Below are 21,430 nucleotides of genomic sequence, written 5' to 3' on the forward strand. Positions count from 1 at the left end.
TAGCTAGGGATAAAGGAAAAGCTCCATATATTAATGATTTCAAATTTCAGATATAGTATTATAGTCATGGTTCGTTTTCTCTCAATTAGATACGAACATTCCATCTCCTTTTTTTACGTGAAGAGATAGCATGGCGAAAATGATAATTTTCAGCTTTATTTTCTTAATCTGCAAAATAATGTATAATAAAAGCATCATTATTTTGAAGGTAAAACATATAAACTAGCAATAATGCTCTTTAAACAGCGGACAACGCTGCGGAGAAACTGAAGTGTCATAGAGTTAGGCAAATGCGGACCCTCCTCGGTTTCCATCACGGCGTATGAAGATCATTGGCGAGAAACGCACGGTTTCCAACAATCTAATAATTCACCGCGGTTCACAGTGGGCAACGGTAAAATTATTTCATGACGATTGGGGAAAAATCTCATTCACTTAGGAGACTGGCTTGCTTCTCCGTGTGCCAATCACAATGACGTAGCACAATAGTGTATGCTTATTAAGATAAGGGCTGCTATGATTGGTTGCTTAAAGTGATTGAGCGGTACACGTCACAGTAGTCTGGGCGGGGCCTGTTCATGGCGGAGTTGGGTGACTGAGAGCCCCTGTGTATGGTAATAGCAGGGCTACTGGTTCGGTGTAGCATGGTATATGTGTTAGGGGGTGGCGGTCACAGACAAGGGGGGAAACGACCCATGGGTCTTAGATCAGGTTCTAGCTTTAGAGACGCGCGGGGCTGACACAAACTCGTGAAAGGCGAGCAATCGGGTAGCGCACGGGCCTCTAACCATTTCAGATGTTATACACTTGCCAACTCGTAGCTAAGTGTGTTTTACATGGGAACGCGTGGTACGATGTACAGGGATTTTGATGTATAGGCCCAGTGCCACCGAAAAGTGGTACACAGAAAAGAGTTTGGACTTATATTCTACGGACACACATCGAATGTTATCATTACCAGTAGCATCTTCAGTGAAAGTCGCATCTTGGTTTTATTTGCTGTTGACCCAGTGGTCACTCTCATTGTCACCCTGGGAGTCCACTACCAACACCCATCTCGCCTCCGTGCACCCCTCTATTACCCCTACAGGGATATTTTTCAGCCTCTTTAACGTCTTCACTTGGACTTTAATCAACGTTGGAGATCCTCACTCTCGCTAGTTTCATCAACCCTCAACCGAGTTTTAAGTCAACTTTTTTGGTTCAACACCAGGAACAGACTAAGTTGGAATCATATTTAATAACTCACTTGTCTGGTGGCAGCCACAAGTTGATGCAGTTGTTGCTGACGACTATTAAGTGGCGGTGACGACGTTGCATCAAGTTGATTTCAACAAACAGATATCTGACTGGAAAATGACCAGCTATCCTCAATTTGGATTTCCATACCCCGCTTCATCACAGGTAAGTTAAAAAGAAAATTTTGAAAACCATGGTATATCAACAACATTATTAATATTATGTTCTGTTTCATCAGAAAATCGTAATCAACAATGTATTTTTTTTCAAATAAAATGGACTATAAATATCGTATACCATATAAAAAGTAGGCCTATATATATTAAGTCATATCTAACATATTGATGTATAATTGTTTAAATAAAATAATTGTTTACCACTGAAACTTGTACTCTGATTATATATACTTTTAAACTTTTGGGGTCACATGCGTACTTGCTGCAATGCTTTCCATTGTTAGAAAATTACGAATTCAATTTAATCAATTATTGATTCACTTAAAAGTAACTTTATTCAATAATTTATATGAATGCTAATCTAGGACACTAGTGTTGGGTTATGTTTTTGTCCGCTAACGGATAACCCAATAATGAGATACAGAGCGGAGCTGTATACTATTATCCCCCGTCTCAGTCCGACGGAGAGTTCACCTTTCTGGATATATATCTCAAGAAACTTAGCGTTACTATAATATCCGAATTGGGGTTTTGTAGTTGATTACTATTTTGAAAGTAGTAATGGAAGAAACCTTATACTTATTCTAAATCTTCTTCAAGTGATCATTTCATTTTAAAGTAAGGAATATTGATTAAGAATTTAATGTAAACCATTGCCCATCATGCAGCTGTTAATTTGCATCACATTCGGTTTAATAAGACCAAATCCGCATATCAGCCGTACTTTCATCTATAAAGAAGGTTAAACATTGGCCTGAAATTGTCTATCTGATGACAATCAACATCATTAATGTTATTTTTCATCACCATTGAATAATGATTATGATTCACTCAGTCTTGTTTAATACTCAATAATGATCATTATCCCTAACCGAATTGTATTAACGGTTATTAATTTCTTCATTGGTTGATGTGATACCAATTAATAAGATTATGCCATTCTTTTCGCTGACGAACGTTTGAAACGAGTTCAATTATTTCCAGATCATGCACACATTTATATGAAAGAATTCAATGCCATCACGTCGGAAAAAATGGATAAGACAATTGACCAATGTTATCGGGGTTATGTCAGAGAGAAAGAATACTATAACTGCACCATGCAGCGTTCCTAATTAAAAGTAAATTGAACATAAAAAGGAACAAAAGCTATAGAAACTCGGTCAAATTACACTCTTTCATAATAGAATTCATTAAGTCAGTTTTATTCAAGAAGCCTTCAATTTTGTCTTGAACAATGACAGATTAATAATTATGATCTATTATAGGGCCTTAAATAGTATATAAAAACGATAACAATGTCAACAATAATGTTTTGTTCTGGGATATTAATGAGATCTTCAATTGATAATGCTTTATTAGAACACTCAGGTGTTGACATTATAGTGTGCTTTTCTTTTTTTCTATAATATGATGTATGGAGATTTCAAAAAATTAAAGAGCATTTAAATAAAGTCTGATTTCGATTACATCTCTTTTTAATATAGTTACTCATGTCGGCCGCGGCACCCGCTACAACATGCTGCGAGTCAGGTCGCCCGGTGGCCAGCGATCCACACCCAGGCCAGGCCGTGTGTTGCCCGCCGCTAGACAGCAGAGCAGCGCTACTCCATTCAGCCCGTGTATCGGGCCTACCCACCGCACTCTACTCGTCGCCCTACGCGGCGGCAGCAGCGGAGCAGGGATACGTGCACTTCGCTGCCGATCCATCGGCCTTTTACTCACCTCTGGTAAGTCAACTCTCTTTCCTATACCAAATGTTTTCGCGGTATGAGTTTCGATGTTGGGTATCAACTTGTCTCTCGACGTTATGATGAGGAAATCATACTGATTATTAACAGTATATTAAAGCAGTATTACCCAACAGTCCAACAAAGTCAAGATAACCATCAACCAGCAATTAAAAAAACGCTTAGTTTCACTTTCATTTACACTTGACCAACTTTTAGTCACAACACTTCGAAGTTAAGTAATATGTATTATATTATGGTAAGCTCTACACATACAAGGGTAATTGGTGTCACCCTTTGATTTCATTTGATTTCATCATTTTATGTTAACATGGGTGAAGTGTTGAAATCCATCCATCTTGTGAAAGACGACAGTGTTAAAACATTAGTTCAACGACACTACGGGTAGATTATGATATTCATAACCATTTCAATCTTTGCCAGAGGGGAGATTGGATGGAAAAGAAAGCTTCCTTTCTCCTTCCACTCTAAGCTAATCAATTATCTCGCATTAATCGGCAGAAAGAGATGATCCAAATTTGGCATGGACAAAGAAAGAAATAAATCATCCCGCAGCATTGTTATCCCCCACAATAACCTATGGTGGCATTCAACAAACAAATTTCAAATATAATTTCTTCTATTCTATCTTTCTTTGCTCTTCTCAAGTTTTACCTGCAACAAAAAAGTTAATACTTACAATGTTGGTAGTCACGATATAAATGTAATGAAAAATGCGATGGTTTTAATGTGCCTTTAGATCATAGGGCCTAATGGTTATAGTTATTATTTTTTTCTATAAATTAGGTGCTTCTTTAAACTAGGAAACACACGTGTAAAAGAAACACCGGGTAGAATAAATCGTGTATTGCTAGTTTAAAGAAGTTGTATCTTATAATCTGATGATAGAATGCCATATGGGTTTAGATGAATAAATTAAATGATAATCTATTGACAGAGGTTTTTATTGTTTAGTTGGTTTTTGAATGCTCATTGAAAAAGAGTAATACTGATAATCTTTAATTTCGACTAGTTATTCTTGGTTCCATTTGCTCTTAATGACATGAAAGAGTAAAACACAAACTTAAATGAACTCTTATGCTTCTGAAAACTTCTTATTTTATTCGTGAAAAAGTGAGAAATAGGCGGTAAGTTCGTAACAAACAAACAATGCATAGAAAAGATATTTTCAGATCTTTATTGATAGATATTTTATTATGTTTAGAATTATTGTGCATAATACGCGATTTAACTTAGTGCTTTAAGATTATTGTCGAGACAGATGGAAATATTATTTGTTGTTGTTTTGGAATGAAAGATGTGAGCACATGTGGGGTTTGATTATCGTCTGGTTATTGCATCAATTATTTAGGCCACCGCTTTCTTCTTTCTTGTCTATAGCTCACTCTTTTCCCTCAGTCCCCCTCACCCTCTCCCTCACTCTCTTGCCAGATCATACCAGTTTTTTTCTCTTTTCTCGTCTCCTCTTTCCTCTTCATCTCTCTCCCACCATCTCTTTATCTATTATCAATTCTCTCATGAATTTTTTTATTCAACACACTCTATTTATCGCCATCACTCTCCCCTTCTTTCTCCCTCCCCATGGTCTGTCCATTTATATTTTGTCTTTCCATTATTATACCGTGCACCCCCCTCTCTCTCTTCGCTCACAATATTTTTTGCGAGAGCCCTTTCATGTCCAATAATGGGCTTAATAGGCGATCATGAATATGATGCCCCGGGCAATAAAGCAACTTGACTGATTTGTTGATCCATTTTATGAACACGCAAAAGCCCATGGAAAGAGTAAAGGAAGATTTCAAAATTGAATAATTATTAATAAAAGGCGGGTACTGTTCTGTTTATGATTTATTATTTGAATATAACATTATTGTGCTCATTAGTCATTCAAAATGCTGAGAAAGCAAGTTTGCTGACCACAGAGTGAACAATGCTTATAGTAAAGTAGGATATTGCTTTAACTCGAGGAACATGATAAGTCTTCATACATTGTGGGCTTAGGAAGTATACGCACAATAATTCGACATTTTAATCCGGTATTATCATTATAGCAAGAATACATTGCGGTCTCAAAGCAGAAAAAGCATGCTACTTCATTTCTCAACAATAAAAAAAAAAGAATATGAGATATCGGACGAATGCCATGCATCCAAAACCAACAAGTTATCCAAAAGCTCCTCGTAACAGATGTAACTTTCGAGGCCGGCATTCAATATTGTATTCATCGCATCAAACGACTTAAATATGCTTTTAAGCAGAGTCCCCTTTTACTTCTTTTCATTTTTGAGCTTGTCGATCAAGCATTTAATGGTAGGAACAACTGAAGAATTGTGTACCGACCGATTTAATGGCGAACTAAACCGGTCTGATGCAAACTGATCGATACAGCTCCCATTGTCCATTCCCGATGTATGTAAAGAAGGAGGAATGAAAAGGAGGAGAGATTTGAATACCAATGATTCACATTATATAGATAATTAGAATAATGTATACAGCGAGTCACTTATATTCTCTTGCCGAATGAGATAGATATGCCTTATACGACATTTTGATGTGCGTTTTTTGAAAAAAATGTACATTCATAAATAAGAACAACAATAAAGATAATCATTGGTGACATAAAATTATGAGGGTGCTGTTGCAAAGTAATAATATAACAGCAAACTGAGACAAAATTATTTTAAAAAAGAGAGATAAAGAGAAAATAAGTTACTTGCTAGCAAATACCATAATATGGTTAGATTGTGAGAATGCAAACGAACCTTCTCTCTGTTATTAAATTTCTCGTTTTTTGGTATTACAGGTTGAAAAAAAATATTGAAAATTATGCTTTTATACATTTGGATTCCAAATTCAAATACTTCACTCTTGTTTAACATCCGCTAAAATGTCAAACAGTGATCAGTTGAACTGTCAAACGAATGGATACAAAAATAGAGAGAAAATTAAATATTGGACGTTGTGTGGCAAGCCCCAACTTCCGCAGACTAAATATTAATCACTCTTTCACCCTCCCCCTCTTTTAGTCCTTTTTAATGACTGCTTTAATTCTTTTTCATTTATCTTCTTTTAAAACGTCTTCCAACATTATAGGTTCTGTTTTACACAATTAACAAACTTTAAAGTGAACGTATGTCGGTCTATTGAACGAAGTCAAACATATCGCACTTGAATTATTTGAATTAATTTATTTGACATCCAAAATCCTCTTCTATAAAACAAACTAATTTCCTACCTTTTAGTCCTTTTGTCTATTTCTATGTCTTCTTTTTTCTTCACTCTCTCTCTCTCTCTTTCTCCTTCTGCTATTCTCTCCCTTTCTCTTCCCATCTCACTCTCTCTGCAAATCTCTCTCCTCCTCTCTATTTTTTTTTCGCTCGTGTGTTGGTCAGAGGAAGCGAGTTGCGATGTCAAGTGTGATAGAGCGCTGGGTTAACTCGCCTCAATCTAGAGCTCTGCCGGTAATGGAAACTTGATCGCTCGCCCAGACTCAGGGCGAGAAAACAGTTTTCACGGACGGGGGCCCTCTGTTTGCAAACGGCATTTGGATGGATCAGCTCATTGTTTGGCGCTTTATAGCACGAGTATACATATTAAGAACTATCATCATTTTTTCCCCTCTGATTTGCCGGGCAGAAATCTCGATGATCACAAACAGCGGGAATGATAGAAACAAAGACAAAAAAAAGGAAAACGAAAGAGGATAAATCTGTGATGAGTAATGAGGAGAGAGAAAGAGAGAGAGAGATGGGATGCCATGCGGTCAGTATATCATAGCAATAACTTTACGTAGTGCATTCGGAAGTTGTGAATATTATATGGCGGATTACGTCTCGAAAGAGTTGTTGATGCCTCAGCTAAACTATACTGAGGTGAAACTAAATAGTTTTATCAGAACGGATGAGCTGAAATCGAGAACAAGAAATATCGCATATTTTCAATCACCAAAGAGCGCACGTTTCTCGCAAATAAGTTCATGCCAATAATAGTCAAAGTAAACCAATATTGTATGTACAGACAAGGCTTTGAATTGTTATTTACAAGGCTTTGAATTGTTATTTAGCGCATGTATAAGACCTTTCTTTCTATTTTAACCTGTATTTCAAATCAGAATGATTGATGCACAGTGTTTTTCCGTACACTGTGATGTTCAGTATTTCGACTCATTTTGCCAAAAACAAACAATACCTTTTACTTAATTTGTAATCATGCTACAAAATTCTTGCTCGAATTATGCATACTATAAAATAAACATCTTCATACGAAAAATAAAAACAATGAAATGTTGACGTATAGTGCCAAAACTATCATATTACTGATGATTATATGAAAATTAAATGAAAGGAATTGCCTCAGATATGTAATAAAAAGGCTCATTATACTAGCTTGGGTCTTTGGATAAGCAAATCCAAATAGTGTTACCGAAATTAAAGTTGCCAATGTTACATTACACATTACTTAAAATATTATGCACGTTATTGCCGTATTCTCGGATTTGAATCACTTCTTCGTATGAATTTAAAAGATATCAACCTACAAAATACGGATCTCTTTATCGTTAATATCAACCTAGATCTTTAAATAAAGTGATATAGAGTTCTGCAAGCTACACATTATTGAATAATTATTACATTTAAGATTATAAATCGACTCTTCATTATATGTCCAGTATTTGATTTCGTTTGGCACAAAATTACAGAGAAAATATTTATTACGAAGTGGAGGAAAGATCAGAAACCCAAAAGGCAATTGATGGATGACTGAATTCAAAGCGTGTGGTATATGAATATGAACTGTCCTTATCACTGTTGGATTAATTATTAAAAGAAAGGGTGACTCGATCACTGATGGTGATTAAGCTATTGTACATAAGTGATATGAACAAAAAAATGTTAGTTTTTTCCTCTGAACCCTTGACTTTGCGTAAACTAAAGCAAAAACTTAATTTTTATCATCATCTAAATGTAAACTATTGACGTTAATAGGATTGGTGCTTCACTTTGTATGTAATGCTGACGGTGTTGTATTACAATATTTATTCAATATTGGTTCATTTATAATTTCATAATAAGGTTTGAATTTGTTTTTATATTTAAGCCCAATTGTTTAGAAGACATCGTCAAATGATTTTTTAGAATGTAGTTTTATTTCGGTGTCAAAATTTATCTTATTCAGGTATTTTCATTATAATGTTGTTTTCCTTGAAACGTTATGTTTTGTTCTCTATTTGTATCCGTTATTTCTACAATTTCTTGTAATAACTCGTGAATTCTTTCAGATAAAGACATTGACCTCCTTTTCCCCTCTTTCCCAAAATCTCATTCTTTGACAAAAATCAGTCAAGTACACTGGTGATTCACGTTTAAGAATCCATCCGATAAATCATTTCATCATGATCATTATGATGGCTGATTTTCGTATTCAAACGCTCAAACTATTATGAGCACCCACCCGCTAAATTACCAAAAAATGCATGACATGACGGGTGCATTATTAGCCCCCATACAGGTGCTCCGTGTTACTCTAAACCACAAATACAGGTCCAGACGGTTTGGAGAAATGGACCAGTAGGGGGGCGACACGATTTTCAAGAGGGCCTCTAAACCACGTCTCTTTTCCCCATAAAACAAATATTTTGTAACTTGCAAACAAACGGTGACTCAATTCCTGATTTGGCTGCAGGATTCCCCCACTTATGAAAAGGGAAAATGGGTAATACCAAAACCAAACTGACACTAACAACAATTTAAAGAAAAAGAGAAATCAACAACAACAAAATATGGAGCAAATTGGCAATTAACACATTTTCCATCAGCAAGAAATTTGTCCACAATGTGCTGCACTCAACCCAGTTGAGGTGGATGGATAACTGGCATGATTAATTCCTTAAATGCAATGAGTGTTAGAAGTGGCAACTCGAGCTAAAGCAGGAGTATATAGCGGGTTATTTAAATAAATAATTATCATCTGACACTACATAAATCCAGCTATTATTGTTATCATTAAGCATTACTCGACGATATTAACATTCAGAATTAGAAGACCCCATTATAACTTTAAAAGAAGCGTTTTCCCCTTCACCCTTTTGTATATGAGAAATATAAGAAATTAAAAGAAATACTAGTTTACATGGTCTACTTTGTTCAAAACAACAAAATAAGTGTTTTTTATTAAAAAAAAATCATCATTATCAAATGATAACGGATATTTGATTTTCTACACAATCTTACAACAATAATCCATGTAATTTTTAATATTTAAAAGGTTCATTATGTTTAACAAATATATTTGTTCTTCTTTATTGACATTACAGAGCTCCGCTTATGCTGATTTGAAGGGCACACCAGAAGGTTACGCCGCGGCACTAGCGGCCCAACAGGCTGCCTGCTATCCGTACGATCCAGCCACATACCAATACTACGGTGATCGGTGAGTTGAATCATTTATTATTTTAAACTTATTAAAGTTACCTTACATTTTGAAATAATTTCACAATTATCCGTCTTGTAGTCAACTGCCTATTCTATTCTTTACTTGTTTCTACATTTTCATTTTCTCTAACCCAAATATATTTAGATTTTTTTATTCATTTATTGTTTGTAAGCTGTTCCGTATTCTCTCGATTTTCTATTTTTTTCATTGTTGGGCTAACAACAGTTACCGCCTGTCAATATCAATTACACAACCATAGAGCTAAACCCCGCAATTGCTTCTCTTCGCCACGATGACATTTTAAACGCCCATCACGGAACACTGAATCTGCCCATGAAACGGTTGAAATCAGTTTTCATCAACTCTCCATGTAATTCTGATTCGGATTTAATGGTTTAATTCCAACATCTAATTCATCTATGAGGGGGCAACACAAGGATCGGGTTTGCTAGTAATTTAATTTCGTTTTGATTGACTGAGGGAGTTCGTTGTTTCCCGCTAATCGCTTTCAGCGTAGACGTTTTTTTTTTTTATATTGCGATCCCGGCTCGCGTATCTTTCCAGAATTAGCATTATTTTACGCTGCTTGTAGGTCTAATGAAAATTTAATGAATATAAAAGGGGTCGCGCGCATCTTTCGGAATAAATCGGAATGAATCGTCGAGCGACCGTGGCCGAATGAGAGCTAGAGGGGCAATGGTTGATGTAGTGGTCAAGGTTATATATTTATATTTTTACCGTAAGAGGGTAATGGAAGTCAAGTCTATTTTTATTCTGGTCTGGATCAACCTAATGACGGTCAAGATTACACATCAATTTGGACATCAGTTTAATAATTTACAATTTTTGATGTACGTTCTGAGTTAGGGATACTCCAAATTTTATTTGATTTCCTGCGACATTCTTCTGTAGGCTTCCGGACTTCATGTTTTAATGAAAATTCTCTTAAAGTTAATCTGCGCGCTGCGACTTCAATCTGAAGATGAAAATCAATTGCTTTGTGTACTTTTTATCATCTCTACTATGTCAATGATGAAGGGTTTTGATAACAGTAATAGTTACATTATTTTCTATAGCGCTTCATACTTTGTGTTTCTAAGCGCTTTACATTGTAATTATTATTACCCCGGTCATAGGATCCATCACTGTTCCACACATAAAGTGCACCATCTCCGCACCCTGGGGAGTATCCTGGTTAGGCAACCGTTTTTTTACCGGTGCAAATGCCAATATATATATACAAACGTAGATAAGTGCCTTGCCAAAGGACATTAGCGTCGGGTGGGATTCGGACCCTCAAACCCTCCTATGTTGTAGGACTTGGTAACCAGGAGCACCTCTTCAATTATTATCTATCAAATTCACCTCAAATTCAATGGCAAAGTTTCATTACTAAACGTTAAATCAACTGATTTTTAAAATCTTTAAGAAATGTTAGATCTAGCATTTAAGTCAAGAGGCAACTATATCTTCTATTATGAATTTTCAAGTACTCAGCGGTATATGCAAAGGCTTATAAGAGTACACCTGGCTTATCCAAACATTTCACAAGCTTTCATAATTGTGTATCGAGTCTTTAACATGCACTTTAAACTAACATTTCCAACTCCTCATGGTTAATGTAAGGAATATTCGGAGTAAATATGCTGTGGAATTCATGTATGTTTGTGCTGAACTTGAACATGTTTGGTGATCCGCGTTTTCAACGAGAAAAACAAGGGGCGGTCTTGTGGAAATCCTTTTGAATATTTCTACCTCATCAAAATTAATTGGTAACATCCAAGTGATGTTCTAGAGTGTACTCCATACCGTATACCAACTCCGCACGGTCATGGAAGAGAAAGAAAACATTGCAAGGTTGCCTTTTTGCTTCTTCATATTTTTCGACTCGTTTTGCGGAATTGCAACAAAAGGACTGTTTGAATGGGCGCATAATAGAGAGAGAAGTTGGTTTATTCTATCTGAGATAGGATGAATGTAGCTTCTCTCTTTGATCGTCCGATGCTAGTTCTTAGCATCCGTGATCGCTTGACTTTTAAGCCAGTAAAAAAAAATCCTAGTCACCACTAAGTAACTCGGTGCTATTCACCCATTAGCGGCTTGTTCCCGTTCCCAATATCTCAATGACTGAAGCATTCAGGAGAGAAATGGGAATATATGATTTCTAGTTCATGTATTTTACCAGATCGTGTGTATCTTGTTTTTTGTGTCTTCCATTGTATTTCAATTGCGTGTCTGGCTGGATGTGCAAAAGTGCATCGCTCGCTCGTAACGGGTGGATGTCAAAAAGTACATCCATCCATGGCCGTATATGTCGGGATAAGCAGTCGCAGTCTTTTCTTGAGAGGGAAGGATCTATTAACGTCGAGACTGAGAAAATGCACTTTACTATTCATATTTTCCAACAATCAAATTCTTGTTTCTGTTTTATTTTTATTTTATAACTTGATTAGTATGTTGTATTGACGCAAACATTTGAATACAAAAGTACGAGAATTGTTTGATCTTTTCCACGAGCTTTTATGTCGATCTTGTTATCGATCAGAGATCAATCTCCAGACTGATTTAAAACCACATCCTTCAATTTCTTGTCATGAAATTTAAAATGTAAGGTTTGCAGTTTGTTTATATCTTTCTACATTTCGATAAAGATAAAAAAAATAAAGGCAACGGGGGGGGGGGGGACTCTTGCTAGGATATCAGCTCACATGCAGACTCAAGCAATGAAATCGAAATTAAAAAAATATGTTTTAAATTGAAATACAAATAAAGAATATGAATCAAAGAAGAGTACTGTATTTGTTTCGATCTTGATTTTGAATTTAAGAGTTAGTCCACACTTGAAACGATCATGCCAAAAAGCGTAACTCTTATATAAAGATCGGGCTAAATATCCATATTCACTATGCATTGCAAAATCAAATCAGACTGCTAATATTAGCACATCTCGGTTGAGTTATGAAATATCAGATTGCTGAATTGAAGAAATAAACGCTCTTGTTTGGAAACTCACCTCTTCTCATACCATTCATTCTTATATCTTGCGCTCATATTTCGCATTAATAGTCCGTTATTACGATGTATAAAAGGGTATCTGGTTGTCCCAGTTATACACTGTCGAGCTTTGAGGTATCTGATTGTTGCCAATTTGGGCAGTCGCTGAGAAGAATTGAGTTAGGATGAAACCTAAGGAGGTAATTTACATACGATGAAGGAGAGGAAGAGGAAGATATAAGAGGGTAAAGATGATTCCCCATCATTGTCTGGAGGGGGGTAAATCCGATACTCTGATTCCGTCTAATATTTGTAAAGTGTTTACACGCTCCGGTCGAGGATGTGCATGCATGTTGCAAGTGAGCGGGAAAGATTGATTTAGAAATGTAAATTTTTAAGTTCATTTGGCGCACTTGAACAATAATTCGAGAACTGAAAAAAAAGAACAAGCAACGTATTAACATAAGGTTGAGGAGGGATATGTCCCAAGCGAAAGCAAGCGGGAAACAACAAATCCGTGAAATAATGTACTTTGTCAACTTGTTAAGTTATAACAGTGTTTTCTTTAAATGTCCTATTTTTAAAGTATGATTATTTAGACCCATTGTTACAATAATCTCTCAATTTATTTTTTCTCCTTGTCCCTTTTCACTGTCTCCTCCTTATCTCACCACATTCTCTATTTTTTCATGTTTCTGTCTATCAATCTCTGTCTCCCCCTTCTTCTCAATTCCGTGTTTTTCTGTGTAGATATGGCATGGACCTGAATGGCGCGAGACGAAAGAATGCGACCAGGGAGACGACTTCGACATTGAAAGCATGGCTTTATGAACACCGCAAGAACCCGTATCCGACCAAGGGAGAGAAAATCATGCTCGCCATCATCACCAAGATGACCCTCACACAGGTAAGAACCATTGTCCTTTTCATTGTCATCATCGTTAATCAGTTGTTGATTTATGTCGAGTCGTTTCTTAAGAGTCTCATCAAACTTCATTTTAACTGAGGTCGTGTGTATTTTCAATATATATATGATTTTTTAAGTTGTGCATTATGTTGATTAAGATTGCATTGAAATTTAAATTGTAACCCCCTCCCCGTTATAGCATAATAGTAAGCTGTGATGAACTTCGTGCATTTTATATTCCTCGGCTTTCATCTCCATCCATGTCACAAGGACATAACAAAATCCTTGAAAAGCATAGATTATCTTCTCTTCGGGAATCAATTTATTTTGTAACATGAATGTATTTATAGCGACACGCTATAGATAAATTGTTTTCTCTCCCGTGCACCCCTGTCGTATCTTTAGCATCATTTTAACCCTATACTGTGTATCACATTGTAATGATACTTTGCCTGTAGGGGTGAAATATCTGCCCCAGGACGAGCCATCTTCTCGTATCTAGCTTCTTCGTAATTGGCATTCCAATCAGATATCGACAAAATAAGTCATGCCTTAGGACACACCAACACACACTGCCGTCCTCTCATAGTTTTCATTTTTATCCTTTTTTGTTTTGCTCATTCCATCATGCTATATCGTCACATACAGATTTCATCGCTAGAAACAGTGCTTAGATTATCATCACAAAATTAGTGTTTTGATTTTGCTGGTGTTTTGTTAAGCGAGGGAGAGAGAAAGGGGGACGTTTAACATTTTATGTGAAATGTTTTCGACCATCCCCCTGGGAGAAATGATGATTTATTATCGCATATCAGCAACATGGCATATATGATATATCAGGAATACATTGCCAGGGGAAGGAAAGCGTAAAACTATATAATATGAAACTAGAAAGAAAATGTGTATGTTAACATGTACAAAATATCCATCCAATCGAGTTAACCCGGGATTGAACTTGTTTCATTTATTACTCCTAAATCTAACCGTGAACGATGTAATGAAATGTTTTTATATGGAGGTGTTCGAGCAGTCAAGGTCAAACTTGATGTTGTACAACTCACCTTTCTGTCCGAGTCGAGTGCTCAATTAAGATTGGAATTAAAATCACCTTGTCGAAAAATCAAACTGATTTGTTTTTCCTAACAACGAATAAATGGATGAGGTGAGATAAGTTCAATCCTCGTTTATTGTTTTCCAAGAATATACTTCCCTTTTGGATTATATGTGGAAGTGATTTTAATTGCAACTGACTAAATAGAGTTTCCTGTTAAGATATACATGACAAAAAGATAAAACGGTAAAGTAAGAAATTTATATCAATTCTCCACTCTTATGTGGCCCTATTTCTGTCGCAGGTCTCAACATGGTTCGCCAATGCTCGACGTCGCCTCAAGAAGGAAAACAAGATGACCTGGTCACCCAGGAATCGATGTGGTGACGGCACATCCGAAGACAAAGACGACTGCGACTCCGTGGGCGATGATGACGATGACGCTCGTGACATCGACGTCGACGTTGACGGTGATGATTTGGATTCGAAACTTGACGGTGAATCACGACTGCTAGGCAAGGATATGGACGATGACCACCACCGTGATCATCGAGATGAAGAGGATATTCGAATGAGGCTGCATGAATCCGCTAGGCTGGGACTCGTGATGAGAGATAGTGACGTCATGGCTGATCGCATGGAGTCAGGTGAGATATTCTTGAGAAAATTCTAATATAGTGACAGAAGTATTTGTTCCAATTGTTAAACTTAACATGGTCGATGATATCTTTTTTGGTATTTTGACATGAGGTTTAAAACAATGTGCATCAATGACACACAAAATATTGGCCAGACATTGCATATGTAATTCTTCCAAGTTCCAATGAGAATGATGTTTAATGAGAAGAGTCGCCGAGGAGTCTCGTTGCCAATTACGGAAGAGACATTGTGATATTTCTGGGACATGGATGTTCTAGATGCTAAGGGATGATTTGTTAGGGTTACAGCGGTTGAGAAAGTTTGAAATGTTCGGAGGGTAATGTTATTAGAATGCTGTTTTGTATGTTTGCAGGTCCAAAGGATCCTGAACATGCCACACATAGGGATGACTACAGAAGGAGGGGAGAGATGCTAGCTGAACACCACCGATTGAGCGGATTGAATGGCCTAGACCCACTCCGTCTGAACACATCCAGAGATTCAAACCCGAGAGATAATAGTCCCGATAGTTTACAACTAAGTCGACCGTCCAGTCCTGTACGAGTCTGTGGATCAGTTTCACCAAGTCATGACCGCGCCACACCCATTCACGATGACGTGAACGACCAGGACAAATCATCGAACTCTGTCCCTCAAAACAAGCCTAAGATCTGGTCTTTGGCTAACACAGCGACGTCATCAACACCAGAGCGACCCAGAACTCTTTTCCACAGTGGACTCAATGGTCGCCACCCTGCCATGGCATTTGGAAGCCCATATGACTCACCTATGTCGAGTCTGAGGCATTGGGTTAATGGACAGTTTCATGGGATTCCCCTTCCACCAGGTTTCCCCCTTCACCACTCGCAGTTCGCCTTGGCCGCCAGTATGGCACATGCACAACACCCCCACCCGCAAGGAACACAAGGGGCACCTACCAGTGTCGTCAGCACCGCCCAAACACCTCTCTTAGCGACCACACCCCACCACGCCCGCTACACTATGAGTAAAGAGCTTGCTTCTCACCAGAGCGGTATTACAGCCAGTATACTTGCTTCTATTCAACATCAGAAAGAAAGTGAGTACCAGCCTCTCTTATCCAAATTATTTTGTAGAATACTACCAATCTCACACTGTCGTGGAAAGTCACTAACTGGCGTCAAATATACCCCAACCAAAGCAAATGCAATGAAAGGTTAATGAAAGCCTATTGACTGTTTCTTACATATTAGACATTCTTAGATTTATCTTAGGAATTCCTATAAAGTGGTGGAAAAGGGACAGAATAAATCCTTTTGCTATCTTTTGATAAATTTGCATTAACCAACAGGCAAGCTATCACGTTGCTCAAATTGCAAAAAAAATTGGAAGAAAAGAAAATGCCCTGAAACAGAAACATCTTGCGTGGTGTAAGAGTAGGAGTGTGAGAGAACTGAATTGCTATTGCAGATGTAAAAGGCTTGTTTTGTTGTACAATTTTGGCAGGCATTGCTAAATGAGAATGTAATTGAATTCGTGAGTGTGTCATCTTAGTTTTGGAAACCCCCAGGCTCAATCTCTCTCCTTTCTCAACTCGTCTTGTTGTCCCTTTTCTTTAAAAAATACTTTTCTTGACCAAGTATAAACCCAACGTGTTGATTATTTCTCACCCTTTTGGTGAGCATTGACAAGGCGAGGACAAAATTCTTGTTGAGTCGTCAGCATGCTTGTCAGAGTGGTTTTTGTGTCTTGATAGGTAGGAAGTTGTCTAACAGTATTCATGCTCGGCGCAAAATGTCTCGGGTTTCCCCATCGCATTGCCACCTAGCCTGCGGTCGAATAGAAGGGTTCTGGAATTAGCAGAATAAATGTTTATCCTCACCTAGTGAATTACATATTAATTTATTCAAATTAGCATTTATCTGAGCAGTAACTGATCATATTATTGTCGAACACAGCAGATCGGGTGATGAAGACTGTTTTCACCCTTGCGCATATTTGATGTCGTAGATTTAATAGTGTGTCTATAATGCTCGCGTTCTTCTCACACATTGCCTGAATCCCTGTAAGAGATACTGTCGGTTTATACAGCAATCGCCTCAAACGGTTTCCTAGCTTTTACTCAGCGCTTCAACTGACGACTAGTGTCTGCTCTCATTTTAATTCCATTTTCAGTATCGATGTCCGCAGTTATCTAACTTCTTTGTCACTCGAGTGCTAGAATTGAATCATTACGCATATCACCTATGATATGCGGCGAAGCATTTTAAACGGCATGCACGAGTCTACGTTTCAGGATAACGTTTGAGATTGTTTTGTGGTTGTTGGTTGTTGGATTGCGCCTGTACTCTTTTCCGAGGAAATTAGCTATGTCAAAAACGCCCTATTCCCTGTTATTGGATCGGACTCGTTCAGGCAACGAAACTAGAGTTGCCAACAATTAAAGAAAAGAAAACAGCGATTAAGAGAGATCGAATCGCAGAATCAGAGGTAAATCTTTCAGGCGATGAGCGTAAAAACAGGTTGAGTACGCTTTTTATCAATTCCGCGCTTAAGGGTAACTTGCAAAGGACTGTTCAGATCAGACAAATCACTCGAATAGTTGATAGGAGAGAGAGAGAGAGAGATAAGTTTGAAACTAAAAAATACAAGTGTCATCAGAAGAACATGGAGGTATATCGAGACACAGCCAGAGAATATCACTCTACCTTTAATTTCATAGAGTGTTTTCTTCTCATAAAATAGCAAGCAGTTCCCCTGACCTTTTCCACCTAATCATTGCAACATATCTCTATACATCTAAATTCACTCTCTCTCTCCCTGAAATGAATCCTGTTCATCATTGTATGTGTTCGCTGGTCGTTCGTCAGACGAATAAGTGATTTTCTATTTTCCAATATTTCTCTGTTATTTTCTTCTTCATGTTCCATCAATATTGATTCTAATCATCTCTGTATTTTCTTTTACTTTCTCCTGTATTTTTTCAGGCGAATCAAAGCAACATTCTCCTTCACATTCATCTGAAGAAATGTCAATGAGGACAGCATTCAAGCCAGTACAAAAAAGGTAAGCAGGTTCAATCCATATTATATACATGTATGTCATATACTCCAAGTAAATTTATTGAGATGAACGTATCTTTAAAGGAAATCTAAGAAGACGGAAAATAAATTCCTAATTTTTTCCCTCAAGTTCACATCAGCAAATCAAGGTACCACAGAATCCTGTAAAAAGTTTTCCATGTCTTTCATCATTTTTTTTAATGGAATCTGAAAAAATTATATTTCTTTCCAATAAAAGAATAGCATGTTGATTTCTTGAAAGTTGATTACATTTCAAAGATTTAATCGAAATATATATATTTTTTCCCTTTTTTTTTATTTCTCCAGACCGATCCTTGTAAGTGAGAGACCATCTGAGGCGGCTGGTTCGCCTGAATCACACCATCGTGAGCCTATTAGGAGACCGATCGGTCTTTCAGTCGAGAGACTGACCTGTTGATTACTAGACATTGAGACTGGTCAGTAGAACTGACCACTTGATTGCTGATGTCCATTTTACGTGGAACGTCACAGCTTGGAGCACATCGGATGAAGCCAGTTACCGACGACGTCGAACTTTCTGTTTCTTGTGTAAAAATAGAGTATAAGAAAGCGACTCCATGACTGAGAGGCTTATAAAGCGATCCACCGGGCGATGAGCTGAACTTTTTTCCCTTCTTCGGATACATGATTTGCAATTCGAGGAAACAGGTCAAGTAAGAAGAGGGAATATTGGTGCGAGTGTTTTAATGATTGGAGCGGAGATTCTTACATGTATCCAGGGAGTAGAACATGATGTTGAGAGAAAGGGATCGAAACTAGCATCCCAACACACCACGGCCTGCATTTAAACATGAGCAACCAGCTTCTTTACTAATACCCCTCCATGCTGGCCCAACTCCCAGAGAGAGTGGGTAAAGCGTGTTAGGGAGATGGTAGAAGGCTAGTTGGGCGAGCAGGTGAAGATAGAACCAGAATCCCTCAACTCATCGATACAAACATGTCTCGGATCATCGCGGAAAGGGACCCCATGAATAAAACAATACACATCCAATTAAATCAAAGCTCTGTTACAAACGAACCTACCGCATCTGTAAAGTGAAGAATTGAACACCGGATTTGAGATAGAATGAAAGCCAAGTTGTTGGTGCCGGATTTCTGACACCTTGCTAAGCGCGTTAAAAGCTAAAATCTTAAATATTGAGGATTCGCGCTGACCCGATTAAATCCCGAGTTGATTCCGTGTGAGTATTATAGTTGCAATACATCGGCATACAAGGGATTGCCTTGACATCGCCGTGGAGATCTCTCGCCAATACCACATAATTACATCACTTAACGTTGAAACCATGTCTTAGGTTTCAAACTGTCCTTTAGTTAACCGAGATCTTTTATATTGGTAATTCAATGTTGATCTTTAAATGGGCATTCGGAGTAAAACGTACAAAAATAGTCTGTTAAGAGTGGAAATGTTTTTTTTTATCAAGAGAGTCACTTTTTTGAGAAATGCAGATGTAGGTAGTATGTCTATATCTAACAAAGATCCAAACCACTGTGAAATTTTTTAGTTTTGATTCCAATTATCCTGAAATGATCTTTCTGTTTAATTATTATGAAGTCAACGCTGAATGAAAATTCAAAGAATGAATCAAATTTCCCCATTATATTTTCATGATTACGGGTATTGACCATTGTGTTTCATGTGATTAACGATTGTATGGGGGAACGGTGGATTAATTTGTGAAATAAACTGGGTTCTTGTGGAGTATGAGAAAAACAATATGAAAGGAAAATATTTGATATGGGATCAATTTCATTCATAACTACGTGGATTCGATGTTTTATATGTGCGTTCATGTATGATTGTGATGTTTAATCATGAAATAACATTGACAACAGTATTAACTGGCCAGAAATGAAAAAAAAAAGATGATTTGACTTGATTTAACAATCACTGACCTTTAGTTATAGGACCAAAATGCAATGTACGTGAGAACATGTATTTATTTATGGTACTTAATGAAATAAAATAAAATTAAATGTTTTAATGATGAACGATTTCATATTTTCAATGGAAGCAGCAGTGTTACACTTTATCCTCTTCTTCTTCTTCTTTTTTTTAAACTCAAAACAGTAATTATCAATCCACTTTTATTTCATTAGTCTGTTGCTTGACGTATATCGCTCAATTTCTTGTGTGAAATACTTTGTAATGATTCTACTCTAGGTACCCTTTTGCTGTTCAGTGAGTCCATTCGTCGTAACCTGATTATGTGTGGATAATCTTTCTAAATCTATCGTTTAGATTTATATACATAAACAGGAAGACAATGTCTTGTACAAATAGTATTGCGTGTACCGCTGGATAATCTGTATTCAGATTCTTGCACAATAATCGGCTAAAGATAATTTTGCGGCGATGGATTATGTTTAGTTGAAATCATATTTTATAATAAAACACAACTATGATGTATACCGAAATTGACGACAAGGCAGTGTTGTATGAATTTATAACATTTCTCTGAAGGCTGGAAATTATATCTTACACGAGCTGTTCTAACTGACATGTAGTATTAGTGTGCAATTTTATGTAAAAAGAACTTGAAAATAAATATGACGGACTACGTAAATTTGGGTAGAAAAATATAGTCTATGTTTCAAAGAAAATTTGAGTTTTTATATGAAGAATTCTTGTCAATTTGTTGAGAGAAACCTGCGATGTCAATGTGTGATTATCTCTATTAAATCCCATCGGTCTTGGACAATAGTAGTTTTTATTTTCTTGTTATATATTGATATGTATAAATAAACATATGAAATGATTTAATGTAAGAACTATTGTCAATTAGGTGTCAATATTATCATAATTATCATTATTGTGTATACATTTTCCTCAAGAACTGTAAATAAATTTGGAAGTGAGCATTTGAAATAAAAAAAACAGACTTCTGTGAGGGGAAAAATGATAACAGAATTTAGCCGAATGTATTATCTGTCACAATGTAGTTAAGGAGGCAAGAGAGAGAGAGCGAGAGCGATAAAGGGTAAAAAGGGGGATGCAGTGGTAGATGGGGGATAAATATACACAGAGAAAGAGACAGACAGATAGACAGACACACACACAGAGAGGGAGAAAGGGAAAGGGAGAGAGGATGGATAGATATATATACTGCTGGTGAGAAGTGAATGAATAAGAAATGGTAAAAGGGAGATCGAGGATC

At 36.9% G+C, this 21,430-nt stretch overlaps 1 protein-coding gene across 1 annotated transcript; it reads left to right on the forward strand.

Moving 5' to 3' along the window:
* The first annotated feature begins 558 nt into the window (after positions 1-558).
* On the forward strand, positions 559-20,857 carry LOC129253934 (iroquois-class homeodomain protein IRX-6-like). The gene is made up of 8 exons (XM_054892373.2): positions 559-1,404; positions 2,903-3,145; positions 9,480-9,595; positions 13,343-13,499; positions 14,855-15,197; positions 15,563-16,267; positions 18,156-18,234; positions 18,558-20,857. The coding sequence occupies exons 1-8, from the start codon at positions 1,357-1,359 to the stop codon at positions 18,667-18,669; spliced, it is 1,803 nt and encodes a 600-aa protein (XP_054748348.1). The 5' UTR covers positions 559-1,356; the 3' UTR covers positions 18,670-20,857.
* Positions 20,858-21,430: the final 573 nt, after the last annotated feature.

Source organism: Lytechinus pictus, chromosome 2, assembly GCF_037042905.1.
Source record: "Lytechinus pictus isolate F3 Inbred chromosome 2, Lp3.0, whole genome shotgun sequence".
In the NCBI taxonomy this organism is placed as follows: Eukaryota; Metazoa; Echinodermata; class Echinoidea; order Temnopleuroida; family Toxopneustidae; genus Lytechinus; species Lytechinus pictus.

Bases quoted from the DNA above. Each gene is read 5' to 3' on its own strand.
- LOC129253934 (XM_054892373.2), top strand. From the start codon at position 1,357: ATGACCAGCTATCCTCAATTTGGATTTCCATACCCCGCTTCATCACAG. The intron at 15,198-15,562 runs GTGAGATATTCT...GTATGTTTGCAG, and splicing joins GGCTGATCGCATGGAGTCAG to GTCCAAAGGATCCTGAACAT. The intron at 18,235-18,557 runs GTAAGCAGGTTC...TTATTTCTCCAG, and splicing joins TTCAAGCCAGTACAAAAAAG to ACCGATCCTTGTAAGTGAGA.